This window comes from Cyrtonyx montezumae, unplaced genomic scaffold, assembly GCF_038088225.1.
Source record: "Cyrtonyx montezumae isolate F1298 unplaced genomic scaffold, pur_monq_1.0 scaffold_3, whole genome shotgun sequence".
In the NCBI taxonomy this organism is placed as follows: Eukaryota; Metazoa; Chordata; class Aves; order Galliformes; family Odontophoridae; genus Cyrtonyx; species Cyrtonyx montezumae.
In genome coordinates, this window is record NW_027072034.1 from 37362570 (window position 1) to 37383590 (window position 21021).

At 36.2% G+C, this 21021-nt stretch overlaps 1 protein-coding gene across 1 annotated transcript; it reads right to left on the minus strand.

The window, feature by feature from the left end:
- Positions 1-5946: 5946 nt before the first annotated feature.
- CRLF2 (cytokine receptor like factor 2) lies at positions 5947-19106 on the minus strand. The gene is given in 9 exon segments (XM_065743885.1): positions 5947-6356; positions 7680-7764; positions 8261-8375; positions 10589-10751; positions 11457-11596; positions 12894-13066; positions 14126-14237; positions 18557-18652; positions 19055-19106. Coding segments are annotated over 9 exon segments (1209 nt in total). The 3' UTR covers positions 5947-6083.
- Between the last annotated feature and the right edge of the window lie 1915 nt (positions 19107-21021).

Genomic DNA, 21021 nt, shown 5'->3' on the forward strand with positions numbered 1-21021 from the left:
TACCATATTAATGGTGCTACCTGTTTTAGTCCAGGAGGGTGGTAACTCTGAGATTTTTCTGATGTGGAGATCTTCTCCAGTACCTGTTTATGTTGTTGATTGTGATCTAACATCTTCTGCAAAACAGCAAAATAGCATGCAAGTGACAAGACATTTGCATGCACTGCGATACCATGAACGATAACTTTGCTCTCAATCATCTTATAGACCCTTTGTTTACTGATGTTCTTTGTACTGAAGTTCAAATATTTTGGAATGAAAACTAATGGAGAAAAATTGCACAAGAAGGCCCCCATCTCAGCCTTAGTCTTTTTATGAACAACATCTGCTGAATGTAATACAAAACAAAAACATCTGTTTCCAGTGGCTTTGCCGTTTTGAGCCTTTCTAGAGACTCATAAAAACCTGAAGTCAGGCTCTTTAGGATGTTCTCTCCTTTTTTATTATGTAGAAAGCCCTGGGTTAACTCAATATGCAGAAGTTAGATACAACAAAGTGGAACAAGTATAGGCAGATTGAACTATAGTAGACTTTTTTTATCTTCACTGCTCCCGGATGAAGACAGAGGTCTTGGCTACCTAACGAGGCAGAAATCCCAAAAAAATCTCAGTTTTCCAGTGGCAATAGTAATTTTCATGCCAAAATCTGCTGCAAAGTAATGGCAAACTTTTGAATGTTTTCATTAGTTTCATCTAGTCTATGGCAATGTAGTACATTGGAGATATGATTATTCACCTAGCAGACCTGTATGCCAGTTCTGCTGGCCTACTTTGTATTTCCCCCTATAAAGCCATCAAAAGCTGGGTAACATTTCTGTGCTGTGGTAAGTAGCTGTGGTGTTCCATCTCCCCTGTGAATGCATTTAAGTACTGATAGAAAAGATATTTGAAAAATTGTCCAATAAGAATTTCAGATAGAAAATATTATTTACTGTTATTGTTGGCGAAACATTTCTTTAATGTTTTGGCCTCTTGTGCAGACAAAATTTCTCAGTGACTTCAACGGGTGAGCAACATTTGAGTTCATGATTGAGCAATAACGGTAACACTATAACTGAGAGACTTTTGCATATTGGTGATGTACTTCCCTTTGCTCAGATACAGAAGTCCCCACCCTGTGATTTGTATAATTGAAAGCATTAGATCATTTTAGAGAACACTATGCTTCACTGAACACTTTTTTTCATGGAGTGCTCAAGGCCTAAAGAATGCCAGGTGAGAGAAAGGGGAGCTGATATTTTCCCATCATCACAAATGGGAAAAGTAGGAATTGATCCTTCTTTCTCTCTCCATGTTTAGCCTCACAGTTCAGCAGCTAGAGGACTCACAGAGTGTACAGAAGTCAGTTTCTTATTACTCTTTCTTTCAGTGAGAAGAACCTCCTATATTTATTAAAAACCATTGTGTGTTCATGTGCTCTGTCTTCACCTTTCAAATGAAGTTCAGCACTTTCACAAAAATAAAACTCATTCAGACTGGATGTTTCAGAGGAGAAGGATATATAGTTCTGCAGCCCAGAGAAGGCCTACCAAAATGAGAAATGATCCTTTTTCCATGTACTACATCACACTAAAGGGTCGCTGGATAATACAGTTATCTATTCCAAGAAACAGCAATGTAGATAATACATATCCCTCTCCATCTTACTAACGATGAGTTTAAGCTCTTCCTGAGCTTTCTAAAGGAGTCATATGGGAGTCTAATGGTCTTTCTAAAGGAGTCATATGAGTTATACGTATTGGCAAATATTAGGGATTCCTCATCTTATGTAGGGATTGTACTGAAATGCTTCCTTTGGAAACTTCTGTAATCAGCTACTAGGGCTTGGATCAATCTCTCTCTCCTTGCAAGACCTGTTGCTCACAATTTATCAACCCATTTTGTTTTCTCTTTAAAGCTGAACACGACTATATTCTTCCCTTTATCAGCCATCTAGAAGCGCAGTCATAGAGGCTACCTTTTGATAGATATCTTTCACAGAGCAGTATCCATCAACAAACCATTTACCAAAAAGGTTGTAGTCTATGAGCATACTGAGATAAGGAACAGTGGAGAAGAAGAAAGCAAGATATAGTGAAGAGTTGTCCCACTCCTGTTTTTAAACTTTTTATGTTATATAATCCAGAAAGATAAATATATTCCTTTAGTCTCTCTTCTGAAAACATTTTCAGGCTACTTATGTATATACAGAGAGATTCATTTAATACACTGCATATTATTTCTCTCTCTTATTCACACTTCTCTAAGACTAGAAAATCAGTAGTTCTAGTCAAAGGAAAGGCAGGCACAAACCCTATTACTAATGCCAGAGTTTTCGGTTTAAGAAATCACATTACTGCACAAGGAAGCAGATGCAGGCTCCTCAGCTGCAGCCCTTGATGGAGAAATGAGAGCATACTAGCAAGTTTTGGGGTGGTAGAGAGGAGTGGTTGAGTCTGCTGGCTCTGCTGCTGCCTCCCACTAATCCTACTCTATGACTGCTGTGGTATGTGAGCGCTGTGGATGCTCAGTGGCTCTCTGTGGCTTTTGGTAGCAACTCGGGAAGACAGAGGCAGGACCAGCTGCTCTGCTGCCCCTTCCCCTTTTGATGCTGGGTATAGGAAAATGGGCTCTGCTGCGTGCAGATGAAAAGGAACCCCAAACTGTTGCAGCTTCTCATCTTTCAGTTTTAGGGCTTTTAGGTAAGCTTGCCACACTGCAAGTGTAGATTCATGAAGGGACTACTTGTTGTGCTGAGCAAGTGTACACCTGCTATTCTGATCCACAAAATCTTGTGCCAGGAGTTGACAGAAAATACTGTGTGGGAACTAGGCCTGCCAGTCACTGACCATGTAAAGATATTGTGAAGTAGATTAGTTAGTGATGCATCTCTACTTAGAGGTTTAGTGATTGAAGTGTAAGTAAGGGCCACATTTTCTTTTCCTACGTGAATAAAAGACTGTTCTGAGTATTTGGACAAATATAGATCTGTATGTCTTTTCCAAATATAATTGTTGCATCTAGCCCTGTCTTTCAAGGCTCACTGTGGCCCCTCTGTCATCATCATGTTGAAAGACTGATCTCAGCAAGTTCTGTTACTTGTTTTTTTGTTGTTTTTTTTTTTCCTTTATTTTTTAAAAGTAATTTCCTCTTATTCTTTCTCTCACTGAAAATCACACATCAAAAGCCACATCATAGATGTGCGGTATATCAATGCAAGTTGGTCCAGCAGTGATATAGCAAGAACATAAATTATAAAGGTATAAATATACATCTTTTTATTTTGCTGTTGAAAAAGCACAGTTCAATTAGTCTGGACTACCATATGATACACTGTGCCTTTCTGAGGGATGTAATCAGGAACAAGCTGTAGCATCTGAGGAACTAGTGCCTTGGAAGAATGTAACAACTCTGAATAAACAAAAAGGGAAGATGTTAAAGCTGCCGTGTACCCTTCTCTCTGTGGGGTGTTGATCAGGCATTTTCCTGGCTATTTAATTTGCCCTTTTGTAGCTAGGTTTGCATGAGTCACTGAAAACATACCTTGAGACAGGCTGCATGGCTATGTAACCATCAGAGAACTGACAATCAGGATGAGGAGTTTATTATTTAGCTAATTCTCTATGTTGCAATATATATATATACATACACATAGAACTTTTAAAATAAATGTCTGTATATCTGCAATTTTTGTATTTTAAATTTCTTGTCTGTTATATACTCTGTATTTATGGTTGTACACATTTGCAAAAATACACTTTATGACTATAAAAAATGATACAAGCTACTCTCTACAAATATCTAAGGTGCTGGAGGCAAAGGGACTAGGCCAGACTCTTCTCAGCAGTGTGTGGTGATAGGACAAGGGGAAATGGTCACAAACTGAAGCATAGGAAATTTCACACAAATGTGCGTGGGAACTTCTTCACAGTGCAGTGATGGAGCACTGGCACAGCTGCACAGAGAGGTGGTGGAGTCTCCTTCTCTGAAGATGTCCAAGACCCTCCTGGACGCCTACCTGTGCAACCTGGGCTAGGGAGCTGCTTTGGCAGGGGGTTGGACTAGATGATCTCTAGAAGTCCCTTCCAACCCTGAAAATTCTGTGATTCTGTTCATACTAAAAATATAAATGACTATAAATTTCCATTTCAGGAATGTCATTGAAGCAACTCATTTCCATGTGTCTTCTTTTTCTTCTCAAGTAAAATTTCAGTAAAATAATGTGAAAAAAATTAATTCAGATAGAAAAATATTTGTTAACATAAAATAGTTAAATTAAGGTATCTATCGAGCTCTTTAGATAATCAAATGTATGCGTAGTTCAGACATCAATGCATTCTGAACTTTATTTCCCACTTCACTGTTTCAGTCATTACTGGAACAGGTACATATGAAGTGTAATTTGTTGTAAATTCTTTGATTCTCATGCAGTAATGCCAGTTTATATGAGCTACAAACTCCTGAGTTAAGGTATATTCTGCTGATCAGATTATATAAAGCTTGCATTTGTTTAAAGTTCATTGCATTATTACTATACTATTTAAATATAACATAATTATCTTTATATTAAAAATCAATTTTAAAAGATGTACTAAAGTATAAACGACCCTGAAAAACTTGCACAATTCTGATTTAGATATGAAAATATAGAAATATTGTCAAGATTTCAGGAAATCCTCTGTTACCTTGATTTTCTTGTTACTGTACAACTAAGTGTAAGGTAATGTCAAGAGAAACTAGAGAAATGTGTTTCCCCAGTTAAGTTTTGCAGATATTGGCATATAATTTCTGGATTTGTCCTTGTATGGCAAACTGTGTCATCAGAAAACAATTTTGGATACTAATATATCTACATTACTGTATACAATTCCCAAAAATATCTGGCATTAAAGTTTTTTAAATTCTGACCTAAGATTACTTTACTAATTCCAGTAATTTTCTGATATGTGCAATCTGCAATTTACAGTATGAATTAACTGATGAAAGTATGCAGTAGAAAAAGCTTATTGAACTGATAAAATCATTCAAACACTGTTTTATGTTCATGTAAAGATCTGTAACTATTTCCTCATATAATTACAATATATCTACAAGACCTTAGATATACCACAGATATTTTAGCACTTAGCATCTTTACAAAATTTATTTTGAAGTCAAATGTAGCTTAGGTGTTACAGGGTAATTTACAGAATAGTTAAGATTTTGTTTATGAGATCTGACTCTGTAGTATGCAGCATTTTAAGAAAAAATTAGACATCAAAAAGTTTTAGAAAACATTAGAACAGAATTTGAGAAAAAAGTTTTTATTTACAGTTTAAAATCCTACTTCATTATGTTAAAAATAGTTTGAAATAAAAGAACCTTAGTTAAATATAAATTTTGCACAAAATGAAACTGATTTCTACAAGAAGATGCATAGTCATATTGAGACACTAAGATAATGAGGATCTGATCTCAGACCATAAATCTTTGCTATTCTGGAGCTACTTAAATGATAAATTGTAACTCAGCACTGTACATCCTCCATTTTCTGTTCATAGACACATGACCTATTCTTTCTCTTCTAAAACCGTTGATGTGTGCCACGAAAAATAATTCACAACTGGAGAAGCAGCTTACAAAAGCAAGCACTTCTAATATTAGGAGATACATATAGTAAAGCAGTATGTTATCCCGACGAAAATGGACAGCACATGATCTGGCCTTTGTAAAAAAAGGGCCATTAGAAGATTAACACTTTGTTTTTCTCTCTTCATTTGTGAAGAATGATGTAGTTTGCACTACATAAGCACAAGAGCCAATTCTTGACTGTTGAAATTGTACCATGGAACAGCTCTTGTTCTCTCCTGGTCATAACATGAAAATGGGGCCTAGTTAAATCATACAGATAAAAACCAACTAGAATTCCAAATCTTAACTCTGCAAATGGTTAGACAGTTATGACAAATGTTGAGTCAGCTCTTAAGTCCTTGGAAAGTACAGAACCAGATGACACAGACTTGTATCTTTATATCTACTTGTTATGATAATTTCTATTCAGCCTCTCTGCTAAACTCATCAGGTTCTTACATATTATTTCTTCACACCTTCTGAATTATGCTGGTTTTATAACATGACATACATGTCATCATTTGCTACATTCTGGAGGCCAGCAAAGGAAACCATAGTACTGAATGTTGGCATCAGGCAGGCATTCTGAGCTGCTTTGGAATGGTTATTTTCAGTTGCTCCTGAAAAGCTGAAGATTTTTTCCCTAGGTTCCTGCTTGTCACTTTTCTTCTTCTCTATTTGCTGATTTTCCTCCTCAATGATGCATTCTAGCTCTTCATATTCTAATTTGCTTTGCACCACTACATGATCAGTTTTATCTATCCATTCCTAGGAGAACGAAAAGGTTGATAGTGGCAGGTTCTAAGTGGTCAATCAGAAGAAATCTGTCTGCATAGACATGGATTTTCCTTTAAGCAATGGCATCATTCCAGGGACAGACACAATGGAAAAGATGAAAAGGGAGTAACACATGCAAGCAGAAAATATAGTGCAAGGAACAGATAGTAAGGAAGACAGGTTTCCATGAGTGCATTCAAGATCCTGTGACTTACAGAGAACCCATTAAATCATGAAATAATAGAATCATAGAATAACCTGGGTTAGAAGGGAATAGAGTAGAATCACAGAACATAGACTTGCTTGAGATATAAGGGGTGTTTAAAGGTCATGTAGTCCAACTCCCCTGCAATGAACAGAGACATTCAAAGCTAGATCAGGATATTCAGAACCCCATCCTGACTGATTTTGAATGTATTCAAGTATGGGGCATTCGCCACTTCTCTGGGCAACCAGTGCCAGTGCCTCATCGCCCTTATTGTAAAAAGCTTCTTCCTTATATCCAATTTAGTGCTGGCTCATGTTCACCTTGCCATCCACTAGTACCTCCAAGCCCTCCTCAGAAGGCTGTGCTCTATCTTTACATACCCCAGCTTGTACTGATAATGGAAGTCACCCACTATCTTATCAACTCCTGGCTCCACAGAGGACCACCCAGGACTCAAACAGTGTTTCTGAGAGTACTACAAAAAGACATATTGAATTCCAGCAGCCTGAGGGCATGCACTGGAGAGCCTGTCCCATGCTCACCACTCTCTGGTGAAGAACCATTTCCTAACCCCCATCTGGATCCTACCCTGACACAGATCCATGCTATTCCCTCGAGTCCTGTCACCAGAGAGCAGAGCATAGTGCCTTTGGAAAAGCTGGGATGTATAACATAACCTATGTTCTTTCCTTGGTAGATTCACACATTCTTTGACCCAAGTCCTGATTGAATCTAAATTCAAAATTAGTTTACATGAAGATTTATGCAACATTAGCATTGTGGATTAAAGTTTCACGGTGGATTAAAGCTGTCATTAGAGGGAACTGATGCAAATACCACACTGGCATCTCTCCAGATGTTGACCCTCTCAACATCCTTAAATTTTTCTCTTGATTTTTTTCTGTTACTTTCTACATCAATTCCTCTTACGCTGTGACAAAGCTATAACGCTGATCTGTTGATGCTACATAGTGGGAAGGGCTTTTCTCTTGGGTCAGAGGACATCTGCAGTGACACCAACACAGAACAAGTGTTAATAGGTGCTTTCAGATTATTCACAGTATTGCCAAGTTCATAGACTTGTTTGCTATGAAGTAAATGTTTACCTGGAAGTTTCCATTATGATCACTGAAGAGATCAGTAAATATATATTTTGGATCTGGTATAGTAGGCATGACAGATTTTTGAAGTCTACAAAGAGAAAAGAAAAATGCAAAAGAAGTGTTTTGTTATGATGTCATTCATTCAAACACCTACTTCAATACCTTGCTGAAGCCACAAATAAGACCTGCAAGCCAATACTCTCAGCTTGATTTCTTTTAAATACATGTTAAAGTCAGAAGGCGGTATTGCTACATTAGTACAGTAAAACAAAATGATAAGGCCATCAAGCTAAAAATGATATTTTTCTGATGGATTTTCAGCTACTCAGACTAATAAAATCTGGAATGCATGCAAACTTGCAGCTGGTCAGCAGGCAGTGTTCTGCTCTATGTAGTTGTCAAAGCTTTACATTCTCTTGGCTACATTCTTTAGGATGGGGAAGGTGGCAAATCAACCTGGATGTTCTGGCTGAGTTAGTGAATAAAAATGTAAACATAGAAATATGGAGAGGAAAAAAAAAAGAATTCATAATCTGAAAAGTTATATATTCTACAGTAGGAATAACCAGTGAAATTATAGTTACCTCTGCCATTTACACAGAAGAATCAAGAGGGTAAATATCATTAGAAGTAGTGTCATCATACAACTTATAAGAATTACTGTGTTGGACTGGGCTTTTATTTCATCCTCACATGAATCTAGGAATAATCAGAAGAAAGAAAGTGACAATCTTATTGTTTGCTCTAACAGCAAGTATTCCTAACCATGCTAGAACATTGACTTCTCTTATTAATAAGAAAAAATAAAATAAAGAACTAGGAACAAATGAGAAAAAATAAGTTCTTCTATTGAAACTGAAAAGAAAAGCTAACTTTCCTGAAACCTTGAAACAAAAGAAAATCATGTGTTATTTGTTTTAACTGACCTGTTACGAGACAAAGTAAGGTGCATATGTGCAAAGAATAGAAGCATTCAGAATGATGATTCTCGTGCACTCCCACTGCACTGAGGGTGATACAGCAGTTCTCTGCTAAGGCCCGTTTTACATACACCTACCTACAGTCACCAGAGCTGCAACTAATTTTACATGTGCACTAAGCATCCTATTTCCTAAGATAAAAAGCTGTAAGTGGACTACTACACATAGCCTATATGTCTAATTTCCCACAATAAGACAAACAAACAGAAGATATCCCTCACCCTATACACCAAAAAGTCCACAAACTATAAGTGCTGACAACCGGATAGTAACCAGTGACAGAATTCAACAGTTATGTATATGAACTGATGAATTTTAGCAGCTTCTGGTATTCTCCTCACTGTTTTTCCTGCAGCTTTTGTAAGGACACCACAGAACTGTTTTTTCTCCTACTGACCTTCTGCTCTTCAGATAAATACTATGAAAAATTAAGGTAATCATTCATAAAGGATCAACGGCTTTATAAATAGCACTCCACAGTCACTCCTTTCCATGAGGCAGCCCATTACTTGTTCAGTTTGTTCAGCCTGCCAGAAAGCCATAAGAAAAGTTGTGAACATCCATTGAGGCATTCAGAGATTATGAAATTTCTTAAGAATGGCTTTCATCATGCCTTCCTGTGATATGGAGGCAATAACTCTCTGAAGTCCTGAAATGAAATGTTTTCTCCATCGAAGGGGCTGTGCCAAAGTCACTTGTAATTGAGAGACAGTCAGAACAACTGAACTATTTGTCTCTTCTGCACTTTCCATCCACATACATGCCTACTGATAGTCTCTGGTCTAATGGTGTGGGTAGAGCTGCCATGTTCTCACTTCTCAAAGTTACACGTTGTCTTCTGTGTTTCTGAAAGACCACTCCAGCCACAACAGAGGACAGCAGGTTCACATTATGCATGGCACGATAGACTTCTCTGAAGGTCAGCACTGCTCCTACCACTAGTGCACAAGCAGCACATTCTTATGCTTCAGAATTTTAGCCTAGCTTTGTGTATACTGTTTTTTCTTTGGATGAGTTAGTTGTATTATAGAAAACTCAGATATGGGTAGAATGGTGATTTGGGTATCTCATAATTCCAACAAAGCCTAGTGGGTGGCATTCTGTGGTTAGTTGATCATAGAATTATTTAAGTTGGAAAAGACCTCTAAGATCATCCACTCCAGCCATAGTCCCATCATGCCCAGAAAACATGTCCCCAGAAGCCACACCTACATGTTTCTTGAACACCTCTGGGAATTATCACTCCACCAACTCCCTGGATAGTCTGTATTGCCTTGGGATAGTGTACAGTCTGTTCTACAATTTGTTCTTTTGTTCTGATAACCAATAGAAGTAGTTTATATCATAGATTTAATTAAAGGCAATTATACATGGTTACATGGGTCTTCCTGATGGGAAAGCAATGTTGATATTGGCTTTGTTTCTACTTTATATTTTCCTCATTTTCAGCAAATGTGAGCACCAGACAGTTATGACCTCAGGTTCTGTAGTTCTCCTGGATGTATTTTAAGCAATCAGTCATAAAGAATTGAGCATAAACGTTTTTCTTAAAAGTTCAGTTTTGATGTTTATGCATCATCTGTTACCAGAGTGCCTGCATATGTTTGTTTTGCATAAATATGTAAATTTGCATGTATTTGTGTATATGTGTATATAAATATATATATACAAAACATTTAAACAACATGCATCACATCACTGTCACTCAGAGATCCTAGATACTACTGTAACACAAATAATAAGGACACTTTTAACTTTATAGACAACTGCATGCATTTTTAGTGTTATGAGTAATCAGGTACAAAGTTTCTTTCATTACAGAAGATGGAACATGATAGTGCAACATAAAACTAATAGCACATTCTCAACTTCTTTTGCAGTCACCTTTGACCATTTTTCACTTATAATACATGAATATAGCACAGCTGTTACCTAATAATGTGCTATTCATCCAAAATGTTTCTGCTTCCCAGTCACTGCTGTAATCAACTACGTTGCAAGAGGGTACTATCCTCTTCAGTCTCACCCGAAAAGAATAGCATTTCCTTGGATCAAAGCCTTGCTCTCCAACTCTGCAACACTTAGAAGTTCTGGACTGAGAAGGAAGATGTATAATTGTTAATTCCAGTTTTCAAGATAGAGCTTCAGAATGCTACACTCCATTATGATCATGACTATGACAAGGAGTAGATAAAATCAAAACCTCATAAATAAAATTCTGTTTTCTCTGAATTCTGAGGAATTCTGCTTCTTGACCTATTTATTCTTCCTTATTCATCCCCACTGTTATTATCTGACGATGAGCTAAAGGGCTTAACAGTCATCATACAGAGTATTAGGTTACAGTTGCTATTCACAGTATACAAAAAGGAGAGTTTACTCCAAAAAATATTTACAAGTTATATATGACTTGAAATATTTAAGTCAGTGAAATATATTTAGATAACAACTAGCCAGAATAAATATTCTCTGCCATCTTTTTTTCTTTCCTTTTATTTCATGCTGTTTTTCTATTAACTCCATTCTGCTTTCATCATCCAAGGATACTCCATTTTGAATATATGAGCTTTCCCTTATACTGTCCTCAGTTCATGGTGTAGCAAGTAGATATAAATCAAAAACTAAATGACTTCTGGTATGATGGGGTTCTACAATTAAAAAAAAATCCAACAGTGTTCTCCTACAAACTATTTTGAATGTGAGGGAGAGGAGAACAATTAGAAAACAACTGTAGATTATATTCTATGGAAATGCCATTTCCAGCTCCTTCCAACATTGATCAAACACATATTCAACTCACTTGCCATCCTTTGTCAAATTTGCTTTTGTATTGAAGCTCAAGCCTCAAGCACCTCACGCCTCTTTCTGGTTTATTACATGTAACAGTAACAGTGTCATCCTTCCAGAAGAAGGTCACATTTTCTGGTCGATTGGGCTTTACTAAGGAAAAGAGAAAGAAAACATGCAATAGCCTCTTAAAAATAAGTATTTTTTTAATTCCTTCCATCTCTCCACGTTTCCCTGAGTAGCAAGGTGGACATTTCTTCTTACATGATGCACTTTTGCAGCTAACATCCTTACTAAATGTCAAAACGAACCATTACACTACTTGCAATTGGAGGTGCCACATTCAAAGGAATATGTCATCCTACTGCAGGAAACCACTGAAATTACTTAAAGAAGGACTCTAATTTTCTTACAGTTCATTAGCCTAGAGAAAAGAAGAGACCTCTGTATTGGAAAGGGATTGACAAATTCAGCACCATGAAACTTACAAGACACACATGTTCATCTTCTGGAGGGAGTGTGGGTTATGATGAGATATATGGTTAAAACACTGGGTGTCTACCTGTGTGCAACTGAATCTATACCTTGCTATTATCAGATGGTCCAAGAGAATGCAGTGGTTTGACCTGTGTAGTTGATTAGTCTTTAATAGTGGGAAATAAAGTGTTGAGAAGAGCGTTACTTGCTTTCTCAGTCCTTCTTGATTCCTTTTCATATTATGAAACCTTGCCTTCCTAATTGCAAAACTGATGTCAGTATTTTGTTATTTCTGTTTTGTTATCCAATACATTCAAGATTAATGTTGGTAGCAGTGGGAGTTGAATAGAAAAAATTCAGGAACCAGGCTGCAATTTTCCATAGTTAACCAGATGAGATACAAGAAGTATTCTCAAAGTTAAATATTTTAACAGGTTTTATAATAATCTTTTACCCTAAAATATTCACAATAAGCTCTAAAAATATATTTCAAAGATAATGACTTTTCCAGATTCTTTCTGCCTGCCTAATTTTCTGCTTAATATTTATCAGAAAAACAAAAAAAGCTTTCATTTTAAGCACTGTAACTATGCATAGTATCAGAAAATGTAAAATCAGGAATATAAAATTTCTTCTAGTAAGACTTGAAATTAACATGTTGCATGTGTTTTCTGGTATGAATACTGAGTAGACCTATAATATGCCAAGTATATCCATACATTTTATTTTAATTCTAATCTTGAAACTACATTTTGGATCAAATCATACTGCCCAAAGTAATACCACCTAGTTAAAGGTGCACATGATTCTATTTAACTACTGATGACAGGAAGGGATGCAAATCAGCATCCATAATTCCAAATTCTGATAGTTCGCTTATTGTATTTATACAGACAGATAAATGATTTCAAATTGTGAATAAATGGAGACACAAGAACTACCAAAATATGTAATTGTGATTTTACATACTTACTATAGAAATCAGTTTTCAGCCTTTTAGAAAAAAGCTCTTCACTTCCATTGCTGTTCATGATATAGAAGGCAAGGCTGTGTCCTTCTGTCTTAAAAAGACATCCAGAAATATAACCTTGAGTGAATAGGTACATGGGACATGTTTTCCAGTATTTCTGCTTGTCTTCTTCAAATCTAGAAATTAAAACATTATTAATGAACAGTCATGTCAGTATGTAAAAGCTAAATCCTTCTTGCAACTATCTTTAGGTTTGTTTTGTTTCCAGTGGTCCTACAAAGATAAATCTGCATATGGAATTTGAAAAAGGAAATTTCATTATGGTATGAAGCAATTCATTGACATGACCTTAGTGACTTTCCTGTCCTTGGATTTGGTCCAGTCTGAAACTACCAAGTTTCCTTTGTGTTTGTTCATTTTGTTTTTCTCTAAAAAAGAGAATGCCTTGTTCAGACAGTTGTATTCATAAACCTTTTTTCAAGACTGTGCTGTTAGTTCCTTCATTTATATCAACCAAAAAAAAAAAGAGAACATGAAGCTCTACAACTACGTTCAACCAAAATATTGAGTTTCTGTTACATAAATAACACCACTTAATATATAAAAACATAATCACTTAACATGCATAATATGCATACTAAAATATATGCAGAAAAACACTTTCAACAGTGTAATTAACATTAACATTTAGCAAAAAAAAATAAATGAAGATTTCATATCTACTAACTATTATCTATCACAATCTAATACTGATAGCACAAAAGATAATGGCTTTAAACCATAAGATGGCAATCTTATGTTAGATGTTAGGAAAAAATTCTTTAGTCAGAAGGTGGTGAGGCAGTGGCTTAGGCTGCCCAGAGAAGCTGTGGATGTCCCATTTTTGGAGGTGCTCAAGGCTGGGTTGGATGGAGCCCTCAGCTGCCTGAGCTGGTGAGCAGCAGCCCTGCCCATGGCAGGGGGTTAAAACTCAGTGATCATTAAGGTCCCCTCCAACCCTAGCCATTCTATGATTCTGTGAACTATTACAACTGATTATTCATCAGGTTTACAGGTTTGTAGAACTTCATAGCTTGTAGAAGGATATAAATATAGACGAGTTCCATCTTGGGTGATTACAAAAATTTTAACAAAGTGTAATGTGTATTTCAGAGGTGACTTAAATGAATTCCACTATTTTAGCTTCTCAAAGTAAATTATTTAGAAAGAGAAGCATAGGCATTATCAGTACTCACGTATAATAAAATGACACATTCTTGCCAGGGAACAGTTTGCTTGTTGCCCATGTGATCTCCATCTTCTCATTATTGAAATTGATTATTGTGGTACTGATGGCATCTTTCTGACCTGTTCAGTATATTTACAGAGAATTTGAATTCAACACTGAGTATGAGAAACTCCACATTTGTAGTTAATTGGTGTTTCAAAGATGTCTATGCCATAGATTCAGATAATCATAATATATATATAAGAATATATATAGTATATATATTTGTATAACACTTGTACATATTATATATGTGACATAAAAATGTCTAAAATGCAAGGAGACAGAATAAAATACCCTAGAGAAGTTGAAACTAGAATTTCAAAAGAGCAGAAGGAAAGTACGTGCAGCAACATCAGAAAGAATCCTATGACTTCTGGGCCCAAAGGTGTCGATTGGTTCACTGGTGTGCCATGCATGTGACCTAGATAATGAAGACAGCTTTTCTCTATAGTACTTGTTAAGGTTTTCCTGCTGAAGAGAACTGTTTGTGGACCAGTGCACATGGATCATGCTTGTAAATCCTAATCAAGAAGTAAGGGCTAACGCCGTAGGTTGATATCAGATGGATAAGGTAGACATACACAGGATCCCAGCACAGATCAGGAAAAATTGTGTCATTGTGTTCTAATATCATTTTCTCAACATCTCTTTTGAAACAGGTGTGACAGAAATCCAAGAGCAACTGTGCAGATATTAGCTGCAGATTCCTGTTTTGCAGCTCACAGAGCTCTAAGCAAAAGAGATGGTACTCTTATGAAAGTTAATGTCTTGAACATTAGTCATCTGTTTCCTAACTAGTGGCTACAGACTTGTTCTACATTGTTTTCTCAAACTAAAACTTTCATGTTTTTCTGAAGAATGGAGTAGTCAATGCACTGAACAAAACAGAACTTCAAAACCTTGAAAGCTGTCCTAAAATGGATTTTATCCAGACAACTTTACCTCTGTACAAGAAACTAGCCCTTGTTTCCTTACTCTCCAAACCCCTCAGCAAGTCTTAGAGATCATCTTGTCTTTAACTGAAGCCATCAATATGATGTCAAAATGCCCGACATCTACAACTACACTAACAAGTTTTAATTTTTATGAACTAAATTTTAGCATGTGTGCATATGTATGTGCTATGTAGTGTATAGTGTTATTATTAGTGTAACAGAAATCAAGAAATGACTATTTGTATGCAGATTTTCTATAAAGAGAGCTAAATGTATATTTAGCATATTTGAATATATAATTACATATTCTCTATTAAACAAAATTGGTTCTATAAACAGAATAGAAATGTTAGTGTACAGAACTAATTTTTATATGTAACAGTAACTCGTGGGATTTGTAATGCATGTTTCTGGATGACAGAGGAGAATATCAGTATGACTCCAGTCCAGCAGTGATTTATGAACAGGCTTCTCACTTTCTGAGTAGTCCACATCTACAGTATTAATCAGTGCATACCAGCTTAACCATCTTTGTAAGTCAGATTATTTTTCTGTTCAAAATAAATACGAAATGAAGCCAAACAAAAAAAAAGTTGCAAATTATGATTTGGAACTCTGAGATTTTAACATTTAAATATAAACTCCAGTAATTAAATGGAAGAGTAAAACATTACTGAATATCTTTACAATACAAATAATTATTTACCAGAAATGGAACTCAGAATGTAGTGAACACTTAGTGATATACACATATTTTTCCTGAGTTCTATCTTGAAATAACTTCATCAGAAATCAGTAGACATTATTTATTCTGAAGTGCGTTCAGCTATATAATATAGAAAAGTTTTTGAAAAAAACCTGTTACTATTAAAATCTGTGGTTCCACATCCCTAGATAGTGCCATTTTTCTACTATGCTTTCTAATTTAATGGGATTTGTAGTCTTATTATTGTGGCATGAAATGCCTTTTGTGTCAGTGAGCAATATATATTTATGTGCACCCTTTCAAAAGGTAGCATGTAGGTGTTGCATTATTTGTATTTCCTTGATATTTTAACTTGAAAAGATGCAAATCCTAATTAAGGTTTTTAATGTTTAGTTTAAGTTGAGTTCAAGCACTCAGAAAATATGGACAGATTGCATGTAATGTTTCTTACTGATGATCTTTGCCTTTAACAGGAAAGGATTTTCATTTCTTTATTTCATTTTATTATTTTATGTTATTTTTAAGCACCTGCACTTAAGTAGGCAGAATCATTCCACCTTTTGTTAGTGGAAAGAGATACGGAGAAAAAGAGCAGAGAGGACTATTCATCTCTCTTTATGATCAGAACTGTGTGTAATAACCTGGATTGTTCTCAGCTAATGTGCCAGATCATTCACAGTAATTGTAGTATTTTAAAGCATGATCCTATGGAGTACAGTATCATGTATAATTATTTTTTTGTGTTATGATAATAGATGAAAGTTCAAAAATACAGTGAAAGTATCATCCGAGTCTGAAGAGAGATGGCAGAAACTGTCCAAGGATGACCTTTCAGTCTGTCCAGCTGAGTAGATGACAGTATGTTCCAGAAGTATAAATACATAGCATCATTCTTGAGTATGACAGTCAGAAGGAATAAACAAAGTCTAAATTTTCAGTAAAATCAGAGAGGAAATAGCAGCGCTCTACACTAGGTTTAACTTCACATATACTATTGGACACCCAGCGCTCCTCAGGACAGAGAAGAATGGAAGATACTGCTATAGTGCGTACAAAACATACTATTACAGAGGAAGAAAAGGGAAATCACCTTGAGCAATACATCATACAGACACAACCATGAGCAAGAACAAGAGCAATTACATTCCACCTCCAAACCACTTTTCAAACTTTATTGCAGAGAAAATTTACTATTGAAGGGAAACTTTGTAAAAAGCCCAAATGTCATGGAACAGATCTAAAAGGAAAAAAAAGAAAAAGAATGTAAATCTGCAAAGATAACAGTGGAATGTACATGTACAGGAACAGCTGCAATTTCACTGAAGCCAAACAAAAAAGAAAAATCACTTTTGATTTCCTCACACTGATGAAACCTGATAAGTAACCACATGTTGAACTTACACATATTGCAGTACTACTCTATATAGAAACAAATGCAGAGAAACACCCAAAACTGAGCCTGCTGCCTAGTTACTCATATATGAGAAAGGTTTCATTTCATTAACTGGAACACATGTAAGTGAAAGTGCAACTCCTTGCACTAAATGTTGCTGAGATGCATGCTCAGGGCTGAGACTGAGTAGAAAACTTATTTTTAATAGAATTAATAGGACAGTAAAAGAACATTTGATAGACATTTTGAAGCAAAGCATACTCCTTATAGCATAATTCTTGTATCTCATCATATTGATTAGTGCAGGAGTTTTTCGTTTGTTTGTCTGGTGTTTGATGTTGTTGTTGTTATTGGGTTAGTTTTGTGGTTTGTGTTTTTGGCTTTTTTTGTTTGTTTGTTCGTTCATTTGTATGTTTGTTTTTACTAGAAGCTTGACAAACTATAGACATCACCATATTTTGCATTAAATAGGAACCAGAACGGTAATTTTCAGCTTTTGTCCTACAAAGTCATAACATCTCAGGGCAGAATGATGTCCCCTCTCAAGAAAGTCAGTGACACAGGAGCAATTAACACTGAAGAATTAAGCAGTGATGCACTGCTGAAAAAGTACTTATACATACAACAGTAAACAGGGTTTATTTATAGGCTGATAAGTAGAGGGGATAGCTTTAGAGTTCTTGATTGATGAGGACCTTGTGATAAAATGAAGAATGAATATTAAATTATCAGACTATCTTTTAAGATTTTTAATAATTTATTCAAGATTCTGTTTAGTGAACTATACGTAACAGAACTGCAATCAAACACATGAAACAGAGATGTTCTTGCATGTAGGTAGACGAGTCATAAAAGCTTTTGTTAATTTTGCTTTCTAAAGCTATTTTTACTTTGATGCTTTTACAGGCACAGATACTGCTGAATATTTTCCAACCTTTCATTCTTCCAGAATAGTAAGTGATGAAGTCTTAACTGGGATCCATTTTATCCAACTTTTTTCAATGAGAAAATTGTAGTCTAAGATTCAGCCCTCTCTATCAGAATCTATGCATTCCTTGGACAGAAGGAATTCCCTCTTAAACATTTGAATACTTGTCTCTTTAGCAGTAGACATAAGAGTTCTTTATTTTTATTTAGAAAATGGAGCAGATTTTTCTTACTCTCATCATCATTATTGTTTTGTTGTTTTTTTTTTTCCTAAGAATTCGTATTTACCTCTCTTGGATATCAGTTTCTGTTTCATTGATTCTTTTCACACACACAAAAAAACAACAACAACAACAAAAGTAATAGGATAATCATAGAAATATTAGTAATTAATATATATATTTCTTAAATAAATATCAGTGGATTTGAACTTACCAAGTGATTGTGATAGATAACCCACCAGGTTTACCAGTGTGAAGATCACTGAACATTCTTGAATGATGAGTCTCATGGTTTGAATGACACAATGGACTGTAAAGAGATGAATAATTGCAGTCCTTGTTCTTTACTATTTGATCACTTTATACAAGGGGCAGGAGGGAACTAGAGGAAATGACTACAGGAAATTAAAAAATGACTGTCTCTAGCAACAAGCAAATCAGAAGTGTAGGACTTCAGAATGCACACTTTCTTTGCGCTATGTAATAATGATAATTGAATAAATTTACAGAACAAAACTATCAATCTTACCAGCACTTGCTTTGCTTTATCTTATCACAATGATACCACAGGTGATGACAACCACGATCCAGACAAGGATTAAGTGGCTGTGAAGAGCTGTGACCACAGCATACACGTGAACACACTGACCTCATAGTGCCCAGGGATCATAGGGTAGGTGAGGGACAAGCAGCCTGCTGCCTTCCCCCTTACTAATAAGACCTGCTCATATCACTCCACATGCTTGGTGCACCTCACATAGCATTAGCCATTTCTGTCCACAGACTATAGTCAGAAGTGAGTCTTCTGTGACAGGGAAAGCTGGGCAGCCAGGCATGAGGACAGTTACAGAAGATGTAGGACAGGAATGTGTTTCCTGATGTATTACTTGGACATCTATATGCTGCTATAGACTCGTATCAGTTTTGTCACATCAGCAAAGCCCCCAGCCAGATGATGTGGTACCAGTTTTGATCTGACTGCTTGCTTTTCTTCGGTTGGATTTCTTCACTCATTTATGCATTACACATGCCAGGAGGATCTGTTCAAATTTCAGTGAGTCTTGTAAACTGCTGTCTGACACACATGCAGTACTCTTTTGCCTGTTCCTGCTTTTATCAAGTTCCTCTAAGGAGGCATTAATTCCTGGAACGAAAGTAGTAAGAAACAGAGAATTGAAATACTGAACTAGGTTCAGTTATTTCTGCAGCTGCTGACAAACAGCAGATTTGGAACTTGATGGGAAAATCTAGCAGGGTCTGTGCACCTCCTAGCTCACTCTCATGCCAGGAAAGTTGCCCAACCACTTGCCCAAATAGATTCTGCTTTCTTGAATAAATCTCTGATTACCTGGTGTGATTTTTCTCCAATTCTGCAAACTGAAATGTTGTCCATGAGCCAAAGGCTCTGTTGTCCCTTAGTTTATGTTTGTAAATGTGTAACTGATTAACTTGACCACATTTTCAGGGTCACTGCTCCTGTGAGGACAAGGCCAGAGTTTACAGAGCTGTGCATTCTCCTCATGGATCTTACACAATGCAGCATTGGCATGTTTGGCCTGAAGAAATATTAATACTGCAACTTCACTCAGAGACGGTGAAACAAAAGAGTGATAGAGAGCTGCTAATTTGCAATCATTGTGATTTTGACTGCCAGTAGAGACAACTGCAAAGAATGCACTCTGAGAAGGATGGTGCTTTTTTGTTTATGACCTGACCTAGAACTTCTGCAAGCCAAACAAAGGAAGTGCTTTTGTCTTCATTTTGGACTTTGAATTAAACTACACAAATAGCCCTTGACCCTCTGACGAGTCCTCTATCCATGATAGCTGCTCTCAGATGCATTTCCTCCCTCCTTTTTATGCCTTCTAGTTTTACATTTCTTTGGTCATCAGCAGTGTGAAACAGGTCTTTGATCAGCACATAGTTCAGCAAAGCAATTTTTCTCAAGTTATTTCTCATTTCATCTAGAACCTAAACAAACAATATCCTGTGAACAACTTTCATTCAGTATGATTTACTTTCTCTTGGCCTTGGTCCACAAGATGACACACTAGGAATACATAGATAATCTCATTTTTACAATGATGATCACTTCTCATTTTTAACATTAGCAGGAGATAATGCCAGCATGTTTAGAGTCTGTGGAATAAAGAACAGAGAATACTACCACTCCATGACAAATCAGCTCAGTCCACAATAGTCAGATCAGCCTTTTATTCTCATAGCAGAATCTGGTTTCCTTCGGTAATCTGCTGCAAAGTGTGCATGTGTAGAGATTTCCATGGTGCATTTCAGGGCCCATCTTCCACTCATGGGGAAAGCTTAAGGAATTAAATGTCAAAGGTCTCTGGCATTCTAAAAATTCATGCTCCTGTACAATCACTTCAGAAAATGTCACTTGTTGGCTACCTCTTGCATCACCATAACTTAGCCTTTCCTAGGCTTCTCTGTGAGTGAGTGGAAAGCAATGGGGGAAACTAACAAACTTCCCTCATTTCAAGATTGCAAGATGGTCTGCGTGAATGAGCAAGAAGCTCCTAATTTGAGTTCAGATCTGAAAAGGAAGTGTGGAAGTAGTGGAATCAAGAGTCAAAAAAGTAATCTATTGAGTAGCAACTTGTAAACTCCCCATCGAAGAAAATGTTCAAGATGCATCTCTCTGCTGGTAAAGCGATGTAT